This window comes from Vipera ursinii (assembly GCF_947247035.1).
Source record: "Vipera ursinii genome assembly, chromosome: 3".
NCBI classification, from domain to species: Eukaryota; Metazoa; Chordata; class Lepidosauria; order Squamata; family Viperidae; genus Vipera; species Vipera ursinii.
In genome coordinates this window covers 83,279,903-83,307,588 of record NC_139516.1, presented here as the reverse complement: position 1 = coordinate 83,307,588, position 27,686 = coordinate 83,279,903, and the positions used below count along the sequence as shown (strand labels likewise).

The 27,686-nt window shown below is 41.3% G+C and overlaps 1 protein-coding gene across 2 annotated transcripts; it reads left to right on the top strand.

Annotated features, from left to right (window-relative positions):
• Window positions 1-257: 257 nt before the first annotated feature.
• Window positions 258-27,638, top strand: DIPK1A (divergent protein kinase domain 1A). 2 transcript variants are annotated; one of them, XM_083359329.1, is made up of 5 exons: window positions 258-705; window positions 21,275-21,409; window positions 21,817-21,924; window positions 24,341-24,517; window positions 25,687-27,638. In XM_083359329.1, the coding sequence occupies exons 1-5, from the start codon at window positions 652-654 to the stop codon at window positions 26,497-26,499; spliced, it is 1,287 nt and encodes a 428-aa protein (XP_083215455.1). In that variant the 5' UTR covers window positions 258-651; the 3' UTR covers window positions 26,500-27,638. The 2 variants fall into 2 exon arrangements, with proteins under 2 accessions (XP_083215455.1, XP_083215454.1); XM_083359328.1 differs by lacking the exons at window positions 258-705; window positions 25,687-27,638 and adding an exon at window positions 25,185-25,503 and having other exon boundaries at window positions 21,264-21,409.
• Window positions 27,639-27,686: the final 48 nt, after the last annotated feature.

Below are 27,686 nucleotides of genomic sequence, written 5' to 3'. Positions count from 1 at the left end.
CGTGGCTCTCTGCCCCTCGAGTGGGCACGATCCCTCTCACTGCAGAGCGGCAGCGCTTAGCTAAGCGCTCCCAGGCTCGAGGGAGGCCGCCCACCCTCCGCCCTCCTCTCCCCCCACCCCACCCCCTGGAGGGCTCAAGACGCTGCCGAGGTAGGCGCAAGGCAGGCGGATAAATTCTGGGCGGCGCGCCACCGAGCCGCCCTTCCAGAACCGGAAGCCTCCCCTTTAATCCGAGGAGAATGAGGGGGAAGCAGAAAGGCGAGCGCAGGCGGGCTTTGGCGCGTCGGCCGAAGCAGCCGAGGTGCCACCATTCCTCCCTCAGGACGAGGAGCCGCTCTTCGGGGGCCCCTCCCGTTTAAGAGGCTCAGGCCACGAGAAAGCCGCGCTTTCTGACAGTTGCCAAAGGGGGCGGGGCGGAGAAGAGAGACGCGAGAGGAGCCGCCCGCCTCGCTCGGGCACATTTGCTGCCGCCTTGGCCGGGCGAGCCGAGCAGCCGAGCCGCAGACCGCCGGTGCCCGTCGTTCAAACCGCCCTTGCCTAAGGCAGGCAGGCAGGCAGGCAGGCAGGCCGGCCGGCCGGCCGGCTGACCGAAGCGGGACGAAAAGAAAGCCTCCCGACTGCTGCAGCCCGCTGCGGGGATGTGCCATTGCCATGGCGAGGAGGGTCTCTGCGGGGGCCTGGCTCAGGAAGCCCTACTACGGGCAGGTAAGGAGGCGGCGGGACAGGGGCTGAGGCGAACGAGCCGGACGGGGCTGCGGAGGCGGCGGCGGCGGGGCAGACCGGGGCTGGCAATGCGGTTGCGAGCAGCCAGGCGTGGGCCAGGCTGTCGGGAATGGGGGGGCGTACGCAGGGGAAGCGAGGGGGGGTGATAGGCGCTTGGGGTGGTGGTGTGTATGGGGGGGGAGGAGACGTTGGATGTGTACATTGGGGGAGTAATTGCCAAGGATCCTGGCTACGCGTTACTCGGCGAAGCAGCCCGAGCAGAAGAATGCCGCCCCGCGGTTAGGAATCCGCGCCATCAGTTTCTCAGGATTTTTCCCTCTCCCCCCCCCCATCCTTCCTCTCTTTTGGGGAGTCAGCAACTCGAGGAAGAGCAGGTAACTGAAGCCTCGCGGTGTCCTTAACTAGGCCCGGCCCCAAACCGTCGTTTTAAAGGCCTTTCTCCTTTCTTTCTTTCTTTCTTTCTTTCTTTCTTTCTTTCTTTCTTTCTTTCTTTCTTTCTTTCTTTCTTTCTTCTCTCCTTCCTTTCTTTCTTTCTTTCTTTCTTTCTCTCCTTTCTTTCTTTCTTTCTTTCTTTCTTTCTTTCTTTCTTTCTTTCTCTCCTTTCTTTCTTTCTTTCCTTCTTTCTTTCCCTCCTTTCTTTCTCTCCTTTCTTTCTTTCCTTCTTTCTTTCTTTCTTTCTTTTCTTCCTTTCTTTTCTTTCTTTCTTTCTTTTCTTCCTTTCTTTTCTTTCTTTCTTTCTTTCTTTCTTTCTTTCTTTCTTTCTTTCTTTCTTTTCTTTCTTTCTTTCTTTCTTTTCTTCCTTTCTTTCCTTCTTTCTTTCTTTTCTTCCTTTCTTTCTTTTCTTCCTTTCTTTCTTTTCTTCCTTTCTTTTGTTTCTTCTTTCTTTCTTTCTTTCTTTCTCTCTCTTTTTCTTTCTTTCTTTTTCTCTTTCTCTTCTTTCTTTCTTTCTTTCTTTCTTTCTTTCTTTCTTTCTTTCTTTCTTTCTTTCTTTCTTTCTTTCTTTCTTTCTTTCTTTCTTTCTTTCTTTCTTTCTTTCTTTCTTTCCCCCTAGCCCAGGGGTAGGCAACCTCGGCTCTTTTATGACTCGTGGACTTCAACTCCCAGAATTCCTGAGCCAGGCTCAGGAATTCTGGGAGTTGAAGTCCACGAGTCATAAAAGAGCCGAGGTTGCCGACCCCTGCCCTAGCCCATCAGTCCTACTTCTCTTTCCTCCTCCTCCTGGTTTCCCAGCTCTGGCTCAGGCTAATGTTGGAGGTTTTGTGAACTGGGGGGGGGGGGGGAAGGTTTGATGCCTCCCGCTTTTAAAAGTCTTTTCAACTGGTTTATCTCTGTGGTTCGGTCAAGCTTTTCTGGTGATTTAGCAAAGGATTTGTTAGCGATTCCCGGATTAAAAATTCCCAGAGTTGCTGGCCTCCTCATAATTTGGAGATGTATTGTTTTGACAAGTTGACAAGCAGCACTCACACACAAAAGCCCCAAATGTCCTTTGTAAAGTGCTAACCTTTTAGAAAATGTAAGTGAGGAGAAGGCAGTGGGTGTTGGTTGTGCTCCTGTTTATTTCTTCCTATCTTAGATAAAGATTTAATCACGAAGGCAATACCTTTTCCGGTCATTGTGCTTTAACTTCACTACCTGTTACTCCACATTAAAGCATTGCAATTGTTAGAGAACAAAAATATATTCCTGAGATATTTTTATCAGAATTACGGAATGTTACTGTTGAAAAGAGCCTAACCCTCTACAAAAATTCCCTTGTCAAAATTCTCTGTAGGCCTTCCCTGGAAGGGTAAAACAAGTAATTCCCAAAATCTATTAAACTAGAGTCAAAACTTTTACAAAACCAAAATAGTTGCAGCATTGACATAACTACTTGTATGCATATCTTTGCTGCATCAAAAAAAATCTTTAGTGACTGTACCTATTTTGTTGTATTGTAGGGGGGGGTTGGTTTTTAAAAAGTGTAGTTGAGAAAAGCAAGTTGACATTTTATTTTTTTTAAATTTAATTTATCTGTATCTTGCCTTTATTATTTTGTACAAATTACTTGGGGTGGGGAACATATCGAACACACTTTCCTCCTCCTCTTTTCCCCACAACAGCATTGTTAGGTGAGTTGGGCTGAGATGGTGTGACTGGCCCAAAGTCACCCACCTGGCTTTCATGATTAAGATGAGACTTGAACTTACAGTCTCCTGATTTTTAGTTTGGTTCTTGTTATTTTATAGATTTTTCATATAGTTTAATTTTCTGGTGTAATTCCCTCTGTAAGATTTTGTATACTTGGGATGTACTTGTATAGAAAGTCTATATTTAGACATGGAGAGAAGAAATAAATGGGGATGTGTAAAAATGATGTAAAAAGCTTTTGCAGTTACTTCAAGTAGGATGTGAAGAAGGGTAGGTAAAATGTAAAAGACTTTGTAAAAAGTGCTTCTTTCAAAAAATAATCAAATGAGATTAAACCTGCAGCATTGGATGAAAAGAAGTCATAGAAGTCTTCTAAAATAAAGATGGGGAAATGTTCATTTTTATTTTATTTTAAAAGTTATCTTTATTTAAACAAAACCCAGGAAAATTTAAATGAGCAACTGCTTTTTAATAGAATGGATTCAGAAGAGGTTTGTACAACACATCCCTTAAGAGGATGGTGTGATTACATGCAAGGGCAATCAAATGTCCTTCTTAGTACAGTATAGTGGCAGAATAATTTTAATACTGCTTTTGTATGTTCTAAAAATAAAGAGCATTAACAAATCTATATTGTGCTCTCAGCAAGAGCTGTATCTTGTTTCTATGTTAGAGCTTCCTAATCATATTCAGTTCACCTATATTTGCACATGGTTTAAACATATGTTTAAACTTTTTCTAAGCTTTGCATAAAGTCGCTTAGCATAAAAGAGTTGCATAATGGGTGTGTATGTTTAGACAAGAAGGAATGTCTATGCAATTATAATAAAAAAGCTGTACACATACATTTTCCAATCATTTATACAGAAATAACAGCCACATTTTAAAAAAGGAACAAACTTGTTTTGATGAAACATAATAAAATAGTTAATTATTATGGCTTTTGTTTCTTTGCATCATGGCGTTTCAGAGTATAAAATGCATCCTTTATTTTCACAGCCTTTCTTTAGTTTGGAAATCTACCATATCTGAATGTCTTCATCATTCCCCTCTCCCTAATTTGTTCTCAAATCTTTGTGTCCTTGGCACAATTTCAAGCTTTACTTCTCCTCCACAAATACTTTTAAAAGCCCATTAATTCTATGAAGCATCACAGGACTCATTTGTGATCGTTTACATTTGTGCTCAAACTTGTAGTTGTTTATATTTCTATTTTAAAATACTTTGATTTCAAATTTGACAATTTCACTTAGGATTATATTATTTTCTGTCGTAGAATATTCATATATCCAGTCATTGCTTAAGCCGTGGTCTATATGACTTGAGATTGGCACCACCACCTGTATTTCTCTCTCAATTATTTTGCAGCAATTCCTCTCTAACTGAAAGCCTGGTGCTTTTTCATTGCCAGGACTTCTTGCATTGCCACTATCTCCTTGTCTTTCACATTTGCACTTTCTGTTCCCATGAAAATAATGGCTGCTAAAGGTAAAAGTAAAGGTTCCCCCGCACATGCGTGCTAGTCGTTTCCGACTCTAGGGGCCGGTGCTCATCTCTGTTTCAAAGCCAAAGAGCCAGCGCTTGTCCGAGGACATCTCCGTGGTCATGTGGCTGGCATGACAAGATGTCAAAGGCGCACGGAACGCTGTTACCTTCCCACCGTAGTGGTCCCTATTTTTCTACTTGCATTTTTATGTGCTTTCGAACTGCTAGGTTGGCAGAAGAATGGGTGCTAGGTACTCATTTTAGCAGTTCCCCAATGCCTCACTGAGTGTGGAGCTGACTAACTTAAGGTGGCGGAAAGTCAGGACACTTCAAAATTTGAAGTGCAACAGCATTAAATTGATGCTTATAGTGGTAAGGGGAGGGATTTATGAACGTGACAGCTGGGTGGAAGAGAGTTTTGAGTTCTCTACTACATAGCCATTGTGCTGATTTACTAGCTTGTGGCTCACTATTCTCTGAACCAAGCCACTGTGATATATTTGTTTATATGGTGAACAAAGTTGACTTAATGTGAATAAAACAAATGGTCACAGCTTAATTGCAATGGAGATGATAAAAACATAAATTATTTTTTTATGAACTTGAAGTTATATAAAATATTGTTAATTTGGGATTTATATCTGATGTGTTTCCTTTTCAAAGCAAATTCAACTACTGATTGTGAATAAATGTGTATTTTTATATTTGTCTGTATCTGTCCTTCTGTATCTGTCTTCCTAGCAACAGGTATTGATACTGTTTGTATGCCAGTAAATATTTCTTCAAATAGTAGATTGCTTTAAAAATGATTACTAGTTATGTACTTTAACATTTATATTGCAAATTAAAAAATAGCTTTTATACGAGAATGGACACTAATGCTCTTGTTTCCTTTTTGGAATCAAGTTCCTTTCCTCATTTTAAACATAATTACGAGACACATTTCTCTGAGCTTAATTGCAGTTAATGTTACCATTCTCAGATAATCTAAATTTTAAATGTAATTCTCTCTTCTAACAATGTAGAAATCTACCAAGCCCAGTATTGTATTTCTTTTTCATTAATACTAATTCATGAAATATGAACCTGAATGTTACTTTTAGAATTATAGTTTGTTTTCTATATAACACAGAAAGGATTATATATATAAAATGCTTTTAGAATTCCCCAATGTGTTAAATCAGAATGTCCACTGCTAATATGATCTGCTTGCTACCTCTAATCCTGGCAATTCCTTTCTGATATAATACTAAAACTTCTTGTATCCAAATTTCAATTGTGTTTCTTGTTGGGTTTTTTTTACTAGTGGTTTAGTGGAACAAAATTATGAAATTCTGATTGCCTTTTTTCCTTTGTTACCCAGCAGAAAGAGAAAGTTCATATGATAGGAAGATAGTGTTCTGTACCAGCCTGCTACCGGCCCTGCAGAAAAGGCAGGGACAACCCCTTTTACAGAAGGCAAGAGGCTGGAATTACGCCTGCCAAATTTATTGCTACAAAAACAAATAGAACAAGACACAAACCAAGAAACAGGAGCTTTTCAAGCGGTTGCCTTCAGCAAACCAGCCCTCCCACGCATTCCCCCTTAAATACAGTTCAGGGCGTGGCTTCTCTCTGCCTCCTTCTGAGGAGCCCCATTGCCTTCCTCTGTTTACTCCTGATTGACTGCCTCCTGCGTCGGGCGTCCTTGAACAGGGCCAGCTGAGTGAAAAAAGTAATTAAAGCAAGTGGTACGCATCTCTTCATTTATTGGACTGCTTGAAACTTTTGTTTAATTGAAGAATACCAAAATACACTAGCTCAATGCATGTGCAATATTAAAATCACTATTCTATGGAACTATTAAGATGTTATTTTTTCCAGAAATGGTGCTACTTGAAATGCATTTGGCATGATGAATAACTCATTGCCATGCAGTACACAATACGTAACAGAATATTGACTCTGTAAACTCTTTGTCAGGTGTCATGCTTTTTCTTTCAGTGTTTTCTGGATCATTTCCAAAAGTATTAGCAGAAAAGAGAAGAGGGGATCTGAAGACATTTTATTTTAATGGGATAGATATATGGTAACAAAATACTTGTTCTTTAAAATAGTTTGCCATGTCATAACTGCTTAAAGCAGTGGTGATGAACCTATGGTATGTGTGCCAGAGGCAGCACTCAGAGCCCTCTCTGTGGGCACGCGTGTCACTGCTGCCAGCAGCTTGTGCAGGTGCATTAAGCTGCTGCCACCGCCACCTGGAGCAGCAGTCCCACCTAGCACAAAGGAGGCGAAGCGGCCAACTAGCAAGCTCGAGTAGAGGTGGTGGAACAGTGGTGGCAAACCTATGGCATGCATGCCAGAGGGGGCACTTGGAGCCCACTCTGTGAGCATGTGCACCTCACTCTTTGGCTAGGTTTTTGCAGGAAAAAGCCATTTCTCAAGCCCCTTCCTAGCCAAAACAAGCCTCCGGAGCGAGCGCACCATTTTCAGCTTTGAATTATATCAAATCTGACACCAGAAACAGACTAACAGATGACCTGAGTGCTGCATGTGTTGCTCTCAAACTTACAAAGTATAAGCCAAGGTTAGACAAATTATCAGCATGCATACAACAGCAAAAATCCCATTTTGTTCAAAAGCATGCCAAAGGCAAATTTTTACCTTTCAGTAAAAAGTTGTTTGTATTGTTGAAAGCTTTGTTATTGTGGGTTTTTTTTTCAAGACAAAAGATGTTAATGTATCAGTTGTTTTTTCTAGACTAAAACCTCAGTATTCAGATTAAATTGCCATGTTGGCACTTTGCGATAAGTAAGTGGATTTTGGGTTGCAGTTTGGGCACTCAGTCTCAATGGTTTGCCATCACTGGCTTAAAGCGTTCAAGGGAGCTGTTACAACAGTTTGTGTATTAAAAATATTTTGCAATTAAATATGTTTAACTTTACTGCATTAAGCACATAAAAGATTATCAGTGCTAAAAATGAAATTTATTTAAGGTCATATTAGTGGAAGTAATTTTATCAATCATTTCCTGTTATATCTCCTGATTATCCATTTTGAAATAAGAGTTTCTAAACCAATATGCTGTGGTCAAATGGATGACTTGTTACTAGCTATGGGGAAAATATTACCAATGTCCTGAAAAACTGTTCTAGCTATCTGTTTTTAGAACAAATAAAGATGATTCTTTAATCATCAGCTCTGTATGATCTAATTAGCTACAAAAAGTGTAGACTATAATAAATTCTTCCCACATAATTCTGTTTATTGTTTTTCTGCTCAAGTCTATCTTTTCTTGATATCAGATAAATAGTATTTTATTTATTATAAATTGTTCGAATAATAGTGAGTAATAATCATTTGAGGAGAGTTGGGGTAGTGGTTAAAATGCCAGAGTAGAGGTTGGGAGTTGTAGTCCCATCTTACGTACAAATCCAACTGGGCTACTTTGCACTGGGCACTCTCTCAGCCCTAGAAAAAAGATCATAGCAAATTACTCCCAATAAACCTTGCCAAAAAAATTGGACAGACCAGTCCAGGAGTCAAAACTTACTCAAAGGCACCAAAATCATCATGTGACATTTTCATAAATATGTAAAGCTAAGTTTCATTTTTTTGTATTATGAAATTGTAGGTTTTATATTTGTGAGTCTCATAAGTAAATACTGAAAAGTGGGATATAAATTGCCTATGACAGTGGCAACCATGGAATATTCTAAAAATTCTTAATAGTAATACTAGATTCTGACTAGACTTTCAGCAAATTGACAGTAGCCATCACAATTATGATTTGAACTATAATCGTACTGATTGCATATTTTATATTAAAAGCTGTCTTTAGTTTCACTAACTTTCTAATTCTGAGCAATACATATGCTTAAATTATAGGCTGACGTGTACTTTTAGACTTAGAATTATTCAACAATTCCTTTGCTCATTCAGCATTCTATAGATAGTAGTTACGTCTGAAATCAAACTATTTTTAGAACTGTTCACAGGATCGGGCTGAGGGGGCAAATATTTAGTGTTCCAGATTACTGATTTTGGTTGTGACTTAGTCTTTTCTAAGGACTAATCAGTTACTCTCCTGCAGTGAACACAGTATTTAAATACTCCATTCCCAACAGAATTCACATCAATTTAAATATAACTTGTTTGATTGAGTAATATTATGACAACAAATTCAGTCAATGCCTTTGTATACTCTGTTCTTTGAAAATAAATATGTCTTTGACCCATATAATCCAGCATTCTATTCCAGATAATAGCCAATCATATGCCAGTTAAATCTCATGGACAAGATGTAAAGGTGACGGCTTTGCTTATGTTAAGTAGCTCAGTAATAATGAGAAAATGGCCCCTTCTAAAACCAGCTCTCATTGTTATATCAATAATTTAAACTTCATAATTGATAAACATATAATAAATACTTGTAACATTAGAGGTGTATAGATCAGAAGCAAGAGTGTCCATGAATTTTTGTAATGCTGATGATGCCATATTGATGTTTTAGAATCCAAATGTTTACAGCAAACTCTTAAGATTGTGATGAAATAGGTATAGACCTGAAAATTAATGTGGAATACAAAGGTAGTTCTGTTTGATAGAGAAAGTGAAGTGAACAATTCTAGGCTATGCATAAATAGAAAAAATAGAACAAGCATATATTTTTAAAATGTTTACTAAAATGTGAAGAAAGATGTGTACCTACAGAAAGAAAAGTAGTGGGTAATTTGTGATATGTTGTAAGGAATGAATGTGTCTTGAAAGAAGCAAAATGGCTATATATAGCAACTTACTTCTGCTCAGTTTGTTATATAAAAGTAGTATTTCAGGAGAAACTAGAAGTAGTGGGAATGGATTATTTAAGAAGAATGTAATAAAAGAAGAGACAGGTTAAAGAATAAATGGATGATACATAAATGTAGACTGAATGCTAAAGTGAATGAACAGTATGAAAGAATTGTGTTGAAGATATTTGTCACAGAGAAAATGAGGTCTTAATTGCAACTCAAATACTATATATAAAAAGAAGGGTGACTGGGCTAAGAAGAAGGAAAAAGCAAACCTGCAGTTGGATGGATTTGAAGAAATCCTTAGGAAATATGAGAAGTTCAAAGAACAAAGGTCACTATATTGTATAAATCAGTGCTTGGACATGATGGAAACATGGATGGTTTGCAAGATTAGAAAGGTATAATAAATGAGGTGTTGAAAACTAGATTTAGCTGTATGTCTTATTATGTTATTTTGGGATTACATTTTATTTTGCTTATTATTTCTTGCTCTTTGCACAATGTTTCTTAACTCAAGATAATATCATGATGGATAAGTATGTATGTAGCTCCAGTTTCAAATAAGGTATACAAATCGCAATGAAAGTCTGTGTTTAAATGCTTCACAATGAGAGAAAATGGTTTCATCAAATTCTTGCAACACTTTTAAAAAAATGTTACATATTATCCCTACATTCAACAAAAGACAATACTGAAAGACAATATTATAAACAAATTGTATTGTGATCAGATTGCATCATTGCTCTTCAGTTTATTTCTATTTTCTCATTTCCTTTCTATATACTATTGCTTTGAAAAAGATACTCTAAAGCATAGTTTATACCATGAGGTATTTACTTCTTTTCTTGCCTAATTAGTCTTTATAAAAATGCCTCTAAAGACCATTAAGCTATACTCTTGGGTTATTGCATGAAAAGTGCTGATTGGACCCAGGTGGGGACTGATGAAAGAGTTAATTGTTCTAAAGGTAAAATCTCTATCAAATCAAGCTCTGACTTCATGGATTTCTGTAGGTATTGTTCTTGGCAATGATAGTGAAATGGTTTGCTATTGCTGATTTCTAGGACGTTTCTTTCAATCTTTCAAACCTAGCCTATAGCTATGATGTTCCCTGGTGATTTCCATTCTATGTATTAACCAAGTCCAACCTTGGTTTGTCTTTGTAAAAAAAAATCAAAATAAAAACATGATTAATTTCAGAGTTCAAAATCAATCACATCTGCCACTTATTTGTTGCATAAATGCCCCCAAGCCATTAAGGAAGAGAAAGAGGAGAGAGAGAATGGAGGACAAAGCAGATTTTAAAATTAAGATTTGGTGTGAAATCCACAGGAAAAGTTGATCCTTGAAAAAAAGGAGAAACAAATCAAAGTAAAGAGAGTTAGGATTTGGGGAAGATGGTCAGACTAGCAAATCTCAAGGAAGTAAAATATAGATGAGACTAAGACCAGGAAAATGTAGGCAAGATAATTGTTTTATCTGTTACATTGTAAGGAAGGGTAGATTTTGGACCATCAGAAACAATTATCTACAAAAGATTATAGAAGTCACCTTTCAGCTTATATGCCACTACAACTGATTAACTGATCTTTAAAAATACAAGCAGGAGCTGATGGAGAAGAAGATACTTCAACCCCCAAGCTGCCAACCCAATGGGATTGAGATATTGTTTGTGTATGAGGCTCTATGATGTGTCAGCTGAAGAATAATAAAGGAAAAGGTTGCATTGAAAAGTGTGTCTTTAGTCTCCCTATTACAGGGGTGTCAAACTCAATTTCATTGAGGGCCACATCAGCATTGTGGTTGCCCTCGGCGGGGCGGGTGTGTGTGGCCGGGGTGTGTGTGGCCTAGTGGATGGGTGTGGCCTACTGGGTGGGCATGGCCAGCTCGACATCACTTGCTTCAGGGGTTCCTGGGTAGGACTGGGGCAGATCTGAGGGTCTCTGGCAGAGGAGGGTGGGACCGGGGCGAGTGCCGGGACATGGTCCCTCCCTCCCTTCCATCCTCTGTTACTTCCTTCCTCCCACCCTCTATTCCTTCCTCCCTCTGTTCCTTCCTTCTTCCCTCCCACTCTCCATTCCTTCCTCACTGTTCTTTCCTTCCTTCCTCCCTCCCTTTTTCCCTCCCTCCCACCTTCCCTTCCTTCCTCCCTCCCTCCCTTCCTTCCTTCGCCTTCTCATCTCTTTCCTTCCCCTGCACTCAGGAAGGGGTGATGGGAGGGGGAGGGATTGCCAGCACTAATATGCTGCTGTTGGCCATTCCTATACTATGTGGGTGGGTGGGGGCGGTCCTGTTGAAAGGGATGCCTCGTGGCTGCGAGGCTGGAGGTGCTGGTGGGGGTGGGGGTGCTGATCTACAACCTAGTTGCGTCCGTCAAAGCCAGAACACACTCAGCCTAAGATCCACTGGAACCAGCAAGGAGCTGCCCCGCCACCTCTGTCCTGCTCCTGGGTGTGCGCACAAGAGACGGCCAGTGCCGGCATCCTGGCTGAAGTCAGCCTGCAGGGCAAGACAGCCAGCAGGGATGCCGGACTCTACTTGTGTGCACACCCAGGGGACGGGGTGGGGCTGCCCTGTGGATTTAAGGCTGAGTGTATTCTGGCTTTGATGGATGCAATCAAGTTGTAGATCAGCGCCCGGTCGGCCTGGGCCGGGCTGAGGTGCAGCGGGCCAGTCCTTCCCTCTTTTCAGAGCAGGTCCCTGGGCCGGATGGAACCACATGTCGGGCTGCATCTGGCCCGCGGGCCTTGTGTTTGACATGTCTGCCCTATTATTTCAAGGTACTTTTCCCTTTGAAAAGGGCAAATGTATGATAATCCCACAGGCTAGGAGAAAAAAAGTACCGTATATACTTGAGTATAAGCCGACTCGAGTATAAGCCGAGACCCCCAATTTCACCCCCAAAAACTGGAAAAAGTTATTGACTCGAGTATAAGCCGATCCGCCGTTCTGCAAGCCTCTGCCGCCAGCAGAGGCTCGATCCGCCATTTTGCAAGCCTGAATACACAGGAATACCCTGTGTGGCCGCGGCTCGTCGGCAGGTCTCCGTTCCTCCTGCCGACCTTTGGGGAGGTTTGGGCGCCTCCCCAAACCTCCCCAAACCTCGGCAGGTCTCCGTTCCTCCTGCCGACCTTTGGGGAGGTTTGGGCGCCTCCCCAAACCTCCCCAAACCTCTGCAGGTCTCCGTTCCTCCGCGCAGACCTGCCGACCTTTGGGGAGGTTTGGGCGCCTCCCCAAACCTCCCCAAACCTCGGCAGGTCTCCGTTCCTCCTGCCGACCTTTGGGGAGGTTTGGGCGCCTCCCCAAACCTCCCCAAACCTCGGCAGGTCTCCGTTCCTCCTGCCGACCTTTGGGGAGGTTTGGGCGCCTCCCCAAACCTCCCCAAACCTCGGCAGGTCTCCGTTCCTCCTGCCGACCTTTGGGGAGGTTTGGGCGCCTCCCCAAACCTCGGCAGGTCTCCGTTCCTCCTGCCGACCTTTGGGGAGGTTTGGGCGCCTCCCCAAACCTCCCCAAACCTCGGCAGGTCTCCGTTCCTCCTGCCGACCTTTGGGGAGGTTTGGGCGCCTCCCCAAACCTCCCCAAACCTCTGCAGGTCTCCGTTCCTCCGCGCAGACCTGCCGACCTTTGGGGAGGTTTGGGCGCCTCCCCAAACCTCCCCAAACCTCGGCAGGTCTCCGTTCCTCCTGCCGACCTTTGGGGAGGTTTGGGCGCCTCCCCAAACCTCCCCAAACCTCGGCAGGTCTCCGTTCCTCCTGCCGACCTTTGGGGAGGTTTGGGCGCCTCCCCAAACCTCCCCAAACCTCGGCAGGTCTCCGTTCCTCCTGCCGACCTTTGGGGAGGTTTGGGCGCCTCCCCAAACCTCGGCAGGTCTCCGTTCCTCCTGCCGACCTTTGGGGAGGTTTGGGCGCCTCCCCAAACCTCCCCAAACCTCGGCAGGTCTCCGTTCCTCCTGCCGACCTTTGGGGAGGTTTGGGCGCCTCCCCAAACCTCGGCAGGTCTCCGTTCCTCCTGCCGACCTTTGGGGAGGTTTGGGCGCCTCCCCAAACCTCCCCAAACCTCGGCAGGTCTCCGTTCCTCCTGCCGACCTTTGGGGAGGTTTGGGCGCCTCCCCAAACCTCGGCAGGTCTCCGTTCCTCCACGCAGACCTGCCGACCTTTGGGGAGGTTTGGGCGCCTCCCCAAACCTCGGCAGGTCTCCGTTCCTCCGCGCAGACCTGCCGACCTTTGGGGAGGTTTGGGCGCCTCCCCAAACCTCCCCAAACCTCGGCAGGTCTCCGTTCCTCCTGCCGACCTTTGGGGAGGTTTGGGCGCCTCCCCAAACCTCCCCAAACCTCGGCAGGTCTCCGTTCCTCCTGCCGACCTTTGGGGAGGTTTGGGCGCCTCCCCAAACCTCGGCAGGTCTCCGTTCCTCCGCGCAGACCTGCCGACCTTTGGGGAGGTTTGGGCGCCTCCCCAAACCTCCCCAAACCTCGGCAGGTCTCCGTTCCTGTTTGGGGAGGTTTGGGAGCCTCCCCAAACCTCCCCAAACCTCGGCAGGTCTCCGTTCCTCCGCGCAGACCTGCCGAGGTTTGGGGAGGTTTGGGGAGGCGCCCAAACCTCCCCAAAGGTCGGCAGGAAGAACGGAGACCTGCCGAGGTTTGGGGAGGTTTGGGGAGGCGCCCAAACCTCCCCAAAGGTCGGCAGGTCTGCGCGGAGGAACGGAGACCTGCCGAGGTTTGGGGAGGTTTGGGGAAGCGCCCAAACCTCCCCAAACAGGAACGGAGACCTGCCGAGGTTTGGGGAGGCGCCCAAACCTCCCCAAAGGTCGGCAGGTCTGCGCGGAGGAACGGAGACCTGCCGAGGTTTGGGGAGGTTTGGGGAGGCGCCCAAACCTCCCCAAACAGGAACGGAGACCTGCCGAGGTTTGGGGACGTTTGGGGAGGCGCCCAAACCTCCCCAAAGGTCGGCAGGTCTGCGCGGAGGAACGGAGACCTGCCGAGGTTTGGGGAGGCGCCCAAACCTCCCCAAACAGGAACGGAGACCTGCCGAGGTTTGGGGAGGTTTGGGGAGGCGCCCAAACCTCCCCAAACGTCGGCAGGTCTTCGCGGAGGAACGGAGACCTGCCGAGGTTTGGGTAGGTTTGGGGAGGCGCCCAAACCTCCCCAAACAGGAACGGAGACCTGCCGAGGTTTGGGGAGGTTTGGGGAGGCGCCCAAACCTCCCCAAAGGTCGGCAGGAAGAACGGAGACCTGCCGAGGTTTGGGGAGGCGCCCAAACCTCCCCAAACAGGAACGGAGACCTGGGGAGGTTTGGGGAGGCGCCCAAACCTTCCCAAACGTCGGCAGGTCTGCGCGGAGGAACGGAGACCTGCCGAGGTTTGGGGAGGTTTGGGGAGGCGCCCAAACCTCCCCAAAGGTCGGCAGGTCTGCGCGGAGGAACGGAGACCTGCCGAGGTTTGGGGAGGTGCCCAAACCTCCCCAAACAGGAACGGAGACCTGCCGAGGTTTGGGGACGTTTGGGGAGGCGCCCAAACCTCCCCAAAGGTCGGCAGGTCTGCGCGGAGGAACGGAGACCTGCCGAGGTTTGGGGAGGCGCCCAAACCTCCCCAAACGTCGGCAAGTCTCCGTTCCTCCGCGCCCTGCCTGCCTGCTTCTTTCCGCTGCGGAAAGAAGCAGGCAGGCAAGGCGCGGAGTTTGGGGAGGTGCGCGCGCACCTCCCCAAACCTCCCCAAACTTCGGCAGGTCTCGGACGGCGGTGGCTTGGGAGAGGTGCGGGCGATCCCGGAAGCACCAAAGCCTCGGCCGCGCACAAGTCCTCGGTAAGTTTTTTTTGTTGACTGGAGTATAAGCCGAAGTGGAATTTTTCAGCCCAAAAAGTGGGCTGAAAAATTCGGCTTATACTCAAGTATATACGGTAACTTGAATGATTTAAGCAGAGAAATAATAGGTATTCTGGGGTAATAGACTCAGCCCAACCCACCTCACAGGGATGCTGTGGGGAAAATACGAGAAGGAAGGAACACTGTGATAGAAATTTCAAGTATTAGAAATAATTTTGTCTCTTATTTAACCGAGTATTCTTAGAATACAAGAAGAGATGTTTCTCTTTTTCCAGATCTGTCAAAAAAAATATAGGCAGTGCATACTAATAAACAGCCAAAAGGGAATTGCAATGTGTGTATGCATATAGATGAAACTATAAATCATAGTAATTGCATAGACATCGAAATAGAACACTGTGGCCAAAGAGTGCTCATTTTCTTTCTTATTTTTTTAACGGAAAATAATGCAGTTGGTTCAGTCACTCACTGCAAGAGGAAGAAAATGATAAATACTTAGAAGTATATCAGATTGTGAAGTCTTCCTGATATGTGAGAAGTAAACACTCCAGTTAATTTCATCAGAATATGGATAATTTTGTTAAAGCAACGTTTCTTGCTATGTGGGCAATACATTTTATAGATTTGTCATATAAAAGGAACAAAGCCAGTGTGATGTAGTGTAGCTTTAGCTGGCTGGGTGATCTTGGACTATTCACTTTCGGTCAGCCCTAGGAAAGAGGCAGTGGCAAATCACTTCTGAAAAAGCTTGCCATGAAAACTGCAGGGATCAGTCCAGGCAGTTGCCAGGAGTCAAAAACTGACTTGTCATAATTGTGATGATTATGGCTTACAGCTAATGAAAACCCCAAATCCACAATCTCAGAAAATTAGAATATTGTGAAAAGGTGCAATATTCTAGGCCCAAAGTGTCCCACTCTAATCAGCTAATTAAGCCACAACACCTGCAAAGGGTTCCTGAGCCCTTAAATGGACTCAGTCTGGTTCAGTAGGAATCACAATCATGGGGAAGACTGCTGACCTGACAGTTGTGCAGAAAACCATCATTGACACCCTCCATAAGGAGGGAAAGCCTCAAAAGGTAATTGCAAAAGAAGTTGGATGTTCCCAAAGTGCTGTATCAAAGCACATTAATAGAAAGTTATGTGGAAGGGAAAAGTGTGGAAGAAAAAGGTGCACAAGCAGCAGGGATGACCGCAGCCTGGAGAGGATTGTCAGGAAAAGGCCATTCAAAAGTGTTGGGGACTTTCACAAGGAGTGGACTGAGGCTGGAGTCAGTGCATCAAGAGCCACCACACACAGACGGACCCTGGACATGGGCTTCAAATGTCGTATTCCTCTTGTTAAGCCGCTCCTGAACAACAAACAACGTCAGAAGCGTCTTACCTGGGCTAAAGAAAAACAGACCTGGTCTGTTGTTCAGTGGTCCAAAGTCCTCTTTTCTGATGAGAGCAACTTTTGCATCTCATTTGGAAACCAAGGACCCAGAGTCTGAAGGAAGAATGGAGAGGCACACACTGCAAGATGCTTGAAGTCCAGTGTGAAGTTTCCACAGTCTGTGTTGATTTGGGGAGCCATGTCATCTGCTGGTGTTAGTCCACTGTGCTTCATTAAGTCCAGGGTCAACGCAGCCGTCTACCAGGAGATTTTGGAGCACTTCATGCTTCCTTCCGCAGACGAGCTTTATGGGGATGCTGACTTCATTTTCCAGCAGGACTTGGCACATGCCCACACTGCCCAAAGCACCAAAACCTGGTTCAATGACCGTGGGATTACTGTGCTTGATTGGCCAGCAAACTCGTCTGACCTGAACCCCATAGAGAATCTATGGGGCATTGCCAAGAGAAAGATGAGAGACATGAGACCGAACAATGCAGAAGGGCTGAAGGCCGCTATTGAAGCATCCTGGTCTTCCATAACACCTCAGCAGTGCCACAGGCTGATAGCTTCCATGCCACGACGCATGGAGGCAGTAATTGCTGCAAAAGGGGCCCAAACCAAGTACTGAGTACATATGTATGCTTATACTTTTCAGAGGTCCGATATTGTTCTATGTACACTCCTTGTTTTATTGATTGCATGTAATATTCTAATTTTCTGAGATTGTGGATCTGGGGTTTTCATGAGCTGTACTCCATAATCATCACAATTATGACAAATCACAGCTTGAACTACCTTGCTTTGCATGTAATGAGTCTATCTCATATATTAAGTTTCCCCTTTTAAGTTGCATTACTGAAATAAATGAACTTTTGCACGATATTCTAATTTTTCAAGTTTCACCTGTACATAACACACATTTAAATATGCTATAAGCAACATATGTATAGACCTACACCCTTACATATAGGTAACATATAAGTATTAATCACTGTCCATCTTGAATACATAAAGGAAGGAGAAAGCTTTAGAGTGTGTGCGTTTGAGAACAGATAAATATCCAAAATTTTATTCTCCATTTTGAAAGACAAATGGAACATTAATAATTAAATCTGATTTAATTCAAAGTAATGCTGTATTTTAAAGTATCTGTTAATGCAGGAGTCCCCAACCCCCAGTCCGTGGATCAGTACCGTTCCGCGGCATGACAGCAACTGGTCCACACAAACAAGCAAATCCCCATCCGCGGGATACAGACAGCACAAAACCTTTCTCCACGGAACCGTTCCCTGATGCCCAAAAGATTGGGGACCTCTGTGTTAATGCATCTTGACAAATAATTTTATAATAATTGTAATGATACAAACTGCTATATTTATGTGCATTTGGGTTGACTTATTTCTGCTTTGTTGTTATTATTCCTTCAAGTTTTTTTTAAAAAAACCTTGGCAACTGCCTGTACTGGTCCTTGCAGTTTTCTTGGCAAATTTTTTCAGAAGTGATTTGTCATTGCCTGCTTTCTTGGGTTGAGAGAAAATGATTGGCCCAAGATCACTCAGCTTCTTGGCTAAGGTGGAACCAGAACTCTCCTGGTTTCTAACCTTGATGCCTTAACCACTACACCAGGGGTAGGCAGCCTTGGCTCTTTTATGACTCGTGGACTTCATCTCTCAGAATTCCTGAGCCGGCTGGCTTAGGAATTCTGTGATTTGAAGTTCACGAGTCATAAAAGAGCCAAGGCTGCCTACCCCTGCACTACACCATAGTTGATTCTCAATATGGTCCATTATCTGATAGTATTACTATAAACCCTAGATTTGTTATCAATTAGTTGGTCAAAATTATTGGTTTCTTTAGCCAAAGAATGCATAATACATTTTTAGAACTTAAAAATACTCATTTATGATGCAAAAAGTGGTTATTGGAATAAGAAGGTGCAAAACAAAGAACATGCTGGTCTGATAATGTTGATAATACTGTATCAAAACTGATACAAACATGAATATTCAACAATTGAACGAAGCTGTGCTTGACAGGGCAGCACGGAGAGCACTTGTCTATAAAGTCACCAAGAGTTGGACACAACGGAATGGTTAAAAACAACAAAGGTATTGGGATATGGTTTATAAGAATTTAAACTTGTAGTGTTTGGGGTTGAAATGTTGCAAGAGCTTTAGAATAAAGTGTAGGAATATCCTAGCTTAATACAGCATTGGCCTTCTGTTTTCAAGAACGTTAAAACATCTCTTACAATCTTAAGTTTAGATTAATTCATCAAAAGATTATTTTGCATCGTTATCAAACTCTTTGGCAAATGTTGGAGATATAATGTATTTGAGGGGATTTTATCTGTATAATCTGAGTTTACTCTAACAGTTTTGTTTTGGGCTAATGCTGAAACTAATATTGATATTGTTCAAAAAATTATTTCACACACGTTAATACAAATTACATGCTGACAATTTGAAATGTATTAATGAAGATCATTGGATTTATGCAGCTTGGAGCATAGTCAGGAAAATACTATACTCTTGTTAGAAAGAGCTACTGCTCCATGCTGAAAATACTGCATTGAAGAATGCATGCTTCCTGTCAGCCTTTGGGTTTTTACCAGTGCTATGGAAAGACTGATCAATGTAATTCTGCAAGGGCAAAGATTAATTTGTTGTTCAAAAACTAAATTGCTTTATAATCTGTTATGATGTTTGTGGTTTTTTGGTTTTGTGTGTGAATGTATTTGTGTGTATTTTCATTGTTCCCGGACTTTTTTATTTTTCCCTTTTCCTTTTCTTTAAATAGAGCGTTTACTATTTTATGGAACTATTATCACTTTTTGTAGTTTATTATAATGAAATTTTAAAATTCAAAGGAACTCTTTTTTACATAATGATAAATCCTTTTTTCTCTTTATGAACAATTCAAGTTGCCCATCGGTCAATTTTTCAAACAATAACATTGTATTTTATTGAGCAATTAATAAACTCCTAGCTTTTGCCTGCCCTTTCAAACTTTGTCTTAACAGCCCCTGACTGAAAAACTAGTCTTTTTTTAAAGTAAGATTAATTGGTTTGCTATTTTTAATGTTGCTTTTACCCAGTGCTTTTTTTGTAAAAGAAAAAGGTGCCGGAACTCACACATGTCATACAACCCGCCTTGCCTACCCTACAAGGTTCCATCCAAAAAAGGTGCCGGAACTCCGTTCTGAGCGTTCTGTGAGAAAAAAAGCCCTGCTTTTACCCAAAACCTGGACCTGCCAACAATTCTACTCTTTTTTGGGGGGTGGGGGTGGAGGGTGAGACAGTTGAAACTTTATTCTGATGTAAGATCTAATGTTAAGTAGTTGCCAGGCAATGAATAAAACTATTATGTTTTTTCCCCTTGTTTTAATTTCTGGTATTTTTCCCTTCTGATGAAAGCAGATACAGTAACCACGATTTACCAATAAACATGCTATACTTTGAGAGCTATGGATAGATAGGAAGATAGGAGATCTTTTTTAATGAGGAATAAACACGTTTTGTCACTGAATTGCCACTGTCTTGTTTAGTTGGGTGTTTTTTATCCTGAAACACTGATTCCAAAAGAATGAGTCAGAAAACAGCATGAAGTTTGCTTTTCTGCAGGATTCCTAGTTGCCTTCCTGGTAGATTTCAAAATAAAAGAGCCACAGGTTGGGCTCACTTAAAATTTAATCTCTTCTCTTTCTAAGCAAGTCTTCCTTTTTTATTAGTCAGACCAAGACCATTTGTTTTACTTGCTACAGGAATTATGCAGCATCCTGCAGAAAATTCTAACTGTATGAAGCCAAAGGATTGCATTGTGCAAACTGAGGACCTCATAACATGTCTTCTTTGGGAAAGGAAAACATGTATAAACAGTGGTAGAAGACTCCAGGAAGGTTACAGTGGATAATAATATCTGAACTCTTGAACTGCAGTCAGTATCCTGACTCCTGTGTGTCTCTGTGTGTGTCTGTGTGTACAGTTAAACAAAATATATGCTTAGTTGCCATGCTGCACTAGATTTCCCAGACAAAAGCGCAAATAATAGGATATGCTAACTGCATCATTCTCCCCCAAATCTGCATACAGTCCAACTATCCCTAATGTAAGTATATACCAAAAATGGGGTAGTAGTGTTTGAATTTTTAACTACAAGCATGATTTAACATTGGCCATGCAGACTTGAGACTACTATAAGCTATTCTTTTGCAAAATATGGAGCGTCACCAGTCCAAGTCTAATAACGTCCAAATTATGCTGTAGAAAAGAGCAATATTATGAAGAAATTTGGAGATTCCCAAATTAGGAGAAAGTGGGAGAAGCAGTCCAGCATACTGAACATTACTCATAATTGCAGAAGAGGACTTTTGTGCTGAACTTGGTCCTTTCTTCTATTTCACATTTTCAGTCTGTTACTGTTATAGAAAGAAGGGGTCAGGCAAATGGCAAGAAGGATTAATTGAGGGCTGGAAAAAAAATGCTCTGGGGTCAGCTGAGTGGACAGTGAAGCCTATGACAGAAGCAGGAGAGGAGTTCTATGATGCTATTCTACCTGGAATTTCAAAAAAAGGGAAGTCAAGACATACATATAAGCTAAATCTGGGAAGGAAAGAGTTTGCTGTGGGATCACTGGTGTATTCTAGGGTAGATAGGCTTATTGGGTTAGTACCAGAATGAAATAAAGCTCAGGTATGTAATTTATTCATGCACGTGTGTATTGATTGGTTAATTTCAGGTGGGATGAATGAGAGCTTATGTGCCAATCGTGGAATGAAAGAAGACGGTCTAGTTCCCTAGATTTTTTTTTTCTGCCTCTTTAAAATTGTAAAGGAGAGAGAGAAAAACAGAAGTCTTTTTTATTGTTATATACTTCATTCCTAGCACAGGGGATCTAAGATTTTCTTAAATACCATAAATATGACTGGAACTCTTCCCTTTCCACTTGTCTCTCTCTGTCTTAAGGTTCGCTTCTCTTATATGCGGATGAAATATCTCTTCTTCTCTTGGCTAGGAGTATTTATTGGCAGCTGGATTATTTATGTTCAGTACTCATCTTACACAGAACTTTGCAGAGGGCATGACTGCAAGAAAATAATAGTAAGTATATTTTTAAAAAAAAATTAGGTTTGTTGGTACTCCTGACTGGCTCTTCCACCTTTAGTATTTGCTTATAAGTTAAATATGTTATGAAAGAATTAACTATCTTTGCTGTTGCATTTGTCTAATAAGGTGTAGCAATAGTTTATGTTCTTGTTTTATCATGAGAAATAGTATTAGAAAAAAATACATGATGTAGCTTATTAAAATTATTAAATCCCAGTTCACTGGAGAAGGAAAAAATAGCTATATATTGTTTAAGAATTATGTGTAGAAATATAGTAGAGAATCAGGGAACATTGACCAAGTGATCTACATTTAAGAAGATATATTATAAAAATGAGTTTGCTGACAGTGAAAAATATAGCAATTCTGACATGGGGTTTTTTTTTGTTTCATTTTTCCAGTGTGATAAATACAAAAGTGGGGTTATTGATGGATCAGCATGTAGTAGCCTGTGTACAAGACAAACACTTTATTTCAGAAAATGTTTGTCAACCCAACCCAACAATCAGGTATGAGTACTTTCATTTAATTTTTATTTCAGAAAACAAGCATGAAATGATAAATAATATTCTGTAACCTTATCTTAAATAATGTTTCATTTGAAGATAGATGAAAATGGACTTCATGTATTAAAGATAAAAAAAACTACAGATAGCAGTGATTAATGTCTCCTAATAAGGACTTCGGTTGGTTCGTCTGACCCCTAAAATTGGATCCACCTAAATTTAGGGATTGCTGCAAACCTAAACATTCTAGTTTTTCTAAGGTATATTAGTTTGTAAATGTCATGGAAAACAGAACTGTTTAAAAAAACCAAAACCAACATTGATTTTGCTTAGTTATTTACAGAATCCATACAATATTGCTGGTATCATTTTATGATAAAGAATTGACTTAATCAAGTATTTTATAATATGGAGGAGACTATTAGGCATTATGTTGAAGAATATCCCACCATGTTATTGTTTCCCCTTCTCATTTCCCCCCATATTTTCTTTTTCCCAATCTACATAATTCTCTTTACCCTTTCACACTGCAAGAATAGAAGGGTTCTGGACTATGACAAAAAGGAAATGCCAGAACATCCAACAATTTGATAAAACACCTACAGAGAGTTGTCAACTTACAACTGGTTGCTTAACAACCATACAAAGTTGCGGCAGATCTCCCCAGGACTAACTTACAGCCCAGATTTGAAGTAGGGCTTCCCCTTCATCCCATGATCATGTGATCATATTTTGGGGCACTGGGTACCCGGCTGGCATTTATATCCATTCGCAGCATTGCAGTCACATGACCAGGGTTCACAATGGGTTTTTTTTTGTTAGAAACTGGTGTTTACTTCCATTTTCCAGCGAAAAAATATCCATTGTGACTAATGGATTCACTCAACAATTGCAGTTTTGACTTAATGACTGTGGTGATTCACTTAATGACTTCCACAAAAAAGGTTATCAATTTAGGCATGGTTGCTTAACAACTGGCACAACTTAACAACTATCATTCACATCTCAATTAATAGACTTTAAGTCAAGAACTACCTGTATTCAAGGCTAGGAACAGCACATAATAGGAGTGCCTCTTAACCAAGAACTGAAAGTTTGGCTTTAAGCAAAGTTATAAGGAAGGGTTAAGAGCAAATGGAGAGTTAACCCATCCATTTCATCGTTGAAATCCCACTACCCAAAGTATTTTTAAAAGGTTGAAAACATCAATCATATCTAGTGATGTTATGACAAATCTTCTCCGTGTCTCCTACACACAAGACTTAATGTAACATGTAGCTCCCGAATCTATAAAGCTTACCACACTATATTAAAGCTTGCATCCATCATAGCATTTTGAGGCTTGCAACATCATCTGCTCAAGGACATGATAAAAGGACTCTTTAGGGGAAATTGCCAAACAGGAAGGAATGTTAGGACTCAGTTCAGCTGCAGTAGTTGTGGATTTTTTAGAACGAGTCATACTGTTTAGTCACATCTGAGTTTAAGCTGGAACAGCATCTAGATTTTCATTTAAAACCTGTTACTATAAAATAATTTATAGCAGTGTTTTATTACTAATATTGCATTCAAGAAATGTCTAATTTTGTGGTTATTAGAGTCATAAATCAAATGGGTGTGAAATGTATATTCATTAGTGATTTAAAGTACATGTCAAAATGTACAATAATGTATGAATTTTAAATGCTTATCAGCCATGATTTACTACAAATTACAGAATATTATTTATCAAAAGCATTTTGCTCCTCCATGTCACATACCATATAAAAAGTATATACTGGTAAAAGTGATTGATCTAAAATTAATGCTAAAATTAATGTTCTAGGAGTTTGGATATCACTATGCAATCATTTTGCAGAGATTATGTTTGACCAGTAGTCTTTTATTTCCTTCTCTGTAAAAGCTGAGTGAAGAAGCTAGTCTCATTATAATGAAATGCATTAAAACATTTCTGTATAAAGTAATTTAAATAATGCTATGAACTTTAAACTCCCATTTCACCTGTTTATGTCACTGTTGTTGGGTTGCCTTATATCAATGTCTTATTTTCAAGGGAGAAGAATGAAGAAATCAACCACAACTGCTCATCCGATATTTTGAAATCACTTAAATTTAGTACTTTTAGAGACAGCATAAGTGTCATTTTTATATAGACACAGCATATAAGTACTAATTTAGCAGAAGTGGAAATGCTGTTTCTAGGTTAGCACTTGTCAGCTACAGTTCTTTTATAAATACTATGTTTGTATAAATGGCATATACATTTTAAAATTTGTTATCCAGAAAATAAAGTCATCTTATTGAAAATAATCATTTAAGCCAAAAATTTAGTCAGTGAAATACTGAGCACCAATTACAGAGAGTACTTGTCTAAAAGATAATTTCCATCTATAATCTTAGTTTATTCCATTTTGTACAGATGTATTTAGGAGAATGGGGTAATTTGCAAGGAGTTATAAAATGCCAGATGGATGAAATTGCTCGTATTGATCTCAGAACTGAACTAGAGCCAAGGAAGGAAACAACTCTGTTTGATAAACCGACTAGAGGAACTACTGTTCAAAAATTCAAAGAGATGGTCTATGGGCTTTTTAAAGTAAGTATATTATTTCTCCATTGCCTGGAGTGATGATGACTGAGCTGAAAGTAATGATACTAGACAGATTATTTAATTGCTTCATATTTGTGGCAAGATCAGTAGATTAAAATTAAGACTTTATGTTGGAAAGTTTTATAAGGATTGCATGAAATGAACTTTTTAAAGTTTTCCCTCCCCATTATGATCTTGCTATAAGTTGGCTCCCCTCTATTAGAAATAAGAAACTTCCATTACAATTTAGTTAACAGCCTTTCTTTTACTGCTCTTGTTCTTTTCAAGGCTCCATGTGTAGTGTTTAAATACTCTTATAACTGTTAAAAAATAACTAGGTCTTGGATGAAGTACAGATATGAGAAATTGCATTGGTAATTCATTTTTAATCTGTGAGGTCCTTGGTGCTCTCTGTGCTTGGTTATTTTCTTACAGGTGTTTCATTACCAAACTAAGTAACATCGTCACAGCATATTTAATCTATTTTCCCTTTTATTAAATAGCTTATTGGAAAAAACAGTCAAACAAATATAAAATAAAAGAAGCCCAACTGAAAGTAATATAATCAAATTAGGAGAATAATTTATAAAACTATCATTTTAGGAAATTAACCTGAATTAATGCAGAAGAAAATTGTGTTAATGTTGATGGATAACAACCTTTGCTCCTATAGGTCTTTGAACGAAATAACACCACCAAAATTACCAAGGATATAGACCAAACAGGTCAAAGCTGCCCACAAACGGGTTAGACAAAACCATGTGGGTCTGCTGCAGGAAATCTGGTGATGCGATTATATTTGGTATAGCTAACTCTACTATAAGGAGAGAAAGTTGCAGAGGATAAAAGGTGAATGCTTGGTGCTGGCATGGAATTTTTCAGTCACGGTGTCTTCTTACCTTTAGGATGGAGACACTCGCTTTGTTCAATAGTTATATGGTTGGTATTTTGCAAAGCAGCTACCTTTACACCCATTTATTTATTCTCACCTCTGTAGTAAATTTCAGTATTAGTAAATGTGAACCTGCTGAATAGCTTAAGGTTATCTCACAGCTGGGATACTTTTTTTTGTTGTTAAATTCTTTGACAATTCGTCTCGTAATAAGCAACATTTAATTAAAAATAAGAACAGAGCGCACATGATATTTCAGTGTATATATGTGACTTCTTTCTAGGCAAAACTGGGAGAGCAAGGAAATCTTTCTGAACTGGTTAATCTCATCTTGACTGTGGCTGATGGGAATAAAGATGGTCGTGTATCCTTGCCAGAAGCAAAGTCAGCATGGGCACTTCTCCAGTTAAATGAATTCCTGCTCATGGTAATTCTCCAGGATAAAGAACACACTCCCAAATTATTGGGGTTTTGTGGAGATCTTTATGTGATGGAAAAAGTTGAATATACCTCTCTTTTTGGAATAAGCCTTCCGTGGATCTTAGAACTCTTCATTCCTTTTGGTTTCAGAAGGAGCATGGATCAGTGGTTTACTCCATCATGGCCCAGAAAGGCAAAAATAGCTATTGGGCTCCTAGAATTTGTGGAAGACATTTTCCATGGGCCATATGGAAATTTTCTTATGTGTGACATGAGTGCCAAAAACCTGGGTTACAATGATAAATACGACTTAAAAATGTTGGATATGAGAAAAATAGTGCCAGAAATGAATTTAAAAGAACTTATTAAAGATCGTCACTGTGAGTCTGACCTGGACTGTGTATATGGCTCAGACTGTAGAACTGTATGTGACCAAAGTAAAATGAAATGTACTACAGAAATAATTCAGCCAAATTTAGCAAAGGTGTGCCATTTGCTTAAAGACTATCTGCTTCTCGGGGCTCCTTTAGAAATACATGAAGAATTAGAGAAACAACTGTACTCTTGCATTGCCCTGAAAGTTTCAGCCAATCAGATTGAAATGGAACATTCCTTAATACTCAATAACTTGAAAACTCTATTGTGGAAGAAAATATCTCATACGGATGATTCTTAGGTGCTTTGTCTCAGAAGAAGAAACAGTTGCTGCTGTAGGAGCTGACCACTTTTGGTGAAACATACTTTATAGTTTTTGAAGCATTCGTTATCCTCATCTTTTTATCCATTCTCTTTCAAATATGTTTTTCCCCAATGGAAGAGTTACATGTGTACTTAAAATGTATGCCTGTCAGACTACTGAAGCCAGATGGCTACAACATTCCCGGCTGGAAAGAATACTAATTCCCTGTTCCCCTTTTACCCTTCATTGGCTTAAGAGATTTCCTAAGAGCCTTCTGTTGTTAGTATTCCTTCTGTTTCTTTAGAAATTTACTAAAAAGCCAAATTTATACATACGGAGAAAGCATTTGGTATAATCCCAGGAAATCCGTTCTGTAGAATTTATAAACTCACATGTATTCAGCTGAACAACTTCCTGAAAGTAAAAAAATAAAAATTAAAAAAAAAATCTTAGCATTTGAAATCTAGCCTACCCTTTTCCCTGACATATTGGTTGTGAAAAACGGGGGATTCTTGAAGTAGAACAGTATTAAAAATACCAATCACGCTTCCATTTCTAAATAATAGCTAAAGAGAGCTACCCCAGAACCCTCTGCATCATGAGGCAGTTCCAGTTAGCCGAGCTGCTTCATCTGGCAGGGGAAGACCCTCCACCCTTCCTTTTAGCTTTCCGGGACACCTTGAAGAGGCTGGGGTTGGTTCAGGGGATGGTTGGAGTCCTAGAAATGGAAATGGTGAAGGATGGAGGAGTCTGTGTGTGAGGGCTCCAGGCACTGTTTTTTTGAGAGTGGTTTTATTGTTCCTTTTTACATTTTTACTGCCTGGTTTTCTGAGCTGTCCAGGATTATTGTACATAGGATGGGCAGCCATGTAACTCCTTTGAATTAATGTATTAATTAAAAGCTCCACTTGATAACGTCCCACGTATCAATCTGCCCGCTGGGAGAGTACTGTTCCCTGTGCTTTGTTTGCCCTGAATCTTTAGCAAAGGGAAAAGTTAGAACAGACATGTCAAACGCAAGGCCCGGGGGCCAGATCCAGCCCGCGAAGTGGTTTCATGTGGCCCGCGAAGCCATCCTGGAAACAGTGAGGGAACAGCCCCCACTGCCTTGGCCCTGGCCCAGAGACCCTCCTTCTGGCAGAGACCCTCAGATCTCTCCCACTCCTGCCCAGGCACCCATAGGC

Bases quoted from the DNA above. Each gene is read 5' to 3' on its own strand.
- DIPK1A (XM_083359329.1), top strand. From the start codon at position 652: ATGGCGAGGAGGGTCTCTGCGGGGGCCTGGCTCAGGAAGCCCTACTAC. The intron at 21,410-21,816 runs GTAAGTATATTT...TCATTTTTCCAG, and splicing joins ATGACTGCAAGAAAATAATA to TGTGATAAATACAAAAGTGG. The intron at 24,518-25,686 runs GTAAGTATATTA...ACTTCTTTCTAG, and splicing joins TGGTCTATGGGCTTTTTAAA to GCAAAACTGGGAGAGCAAGG.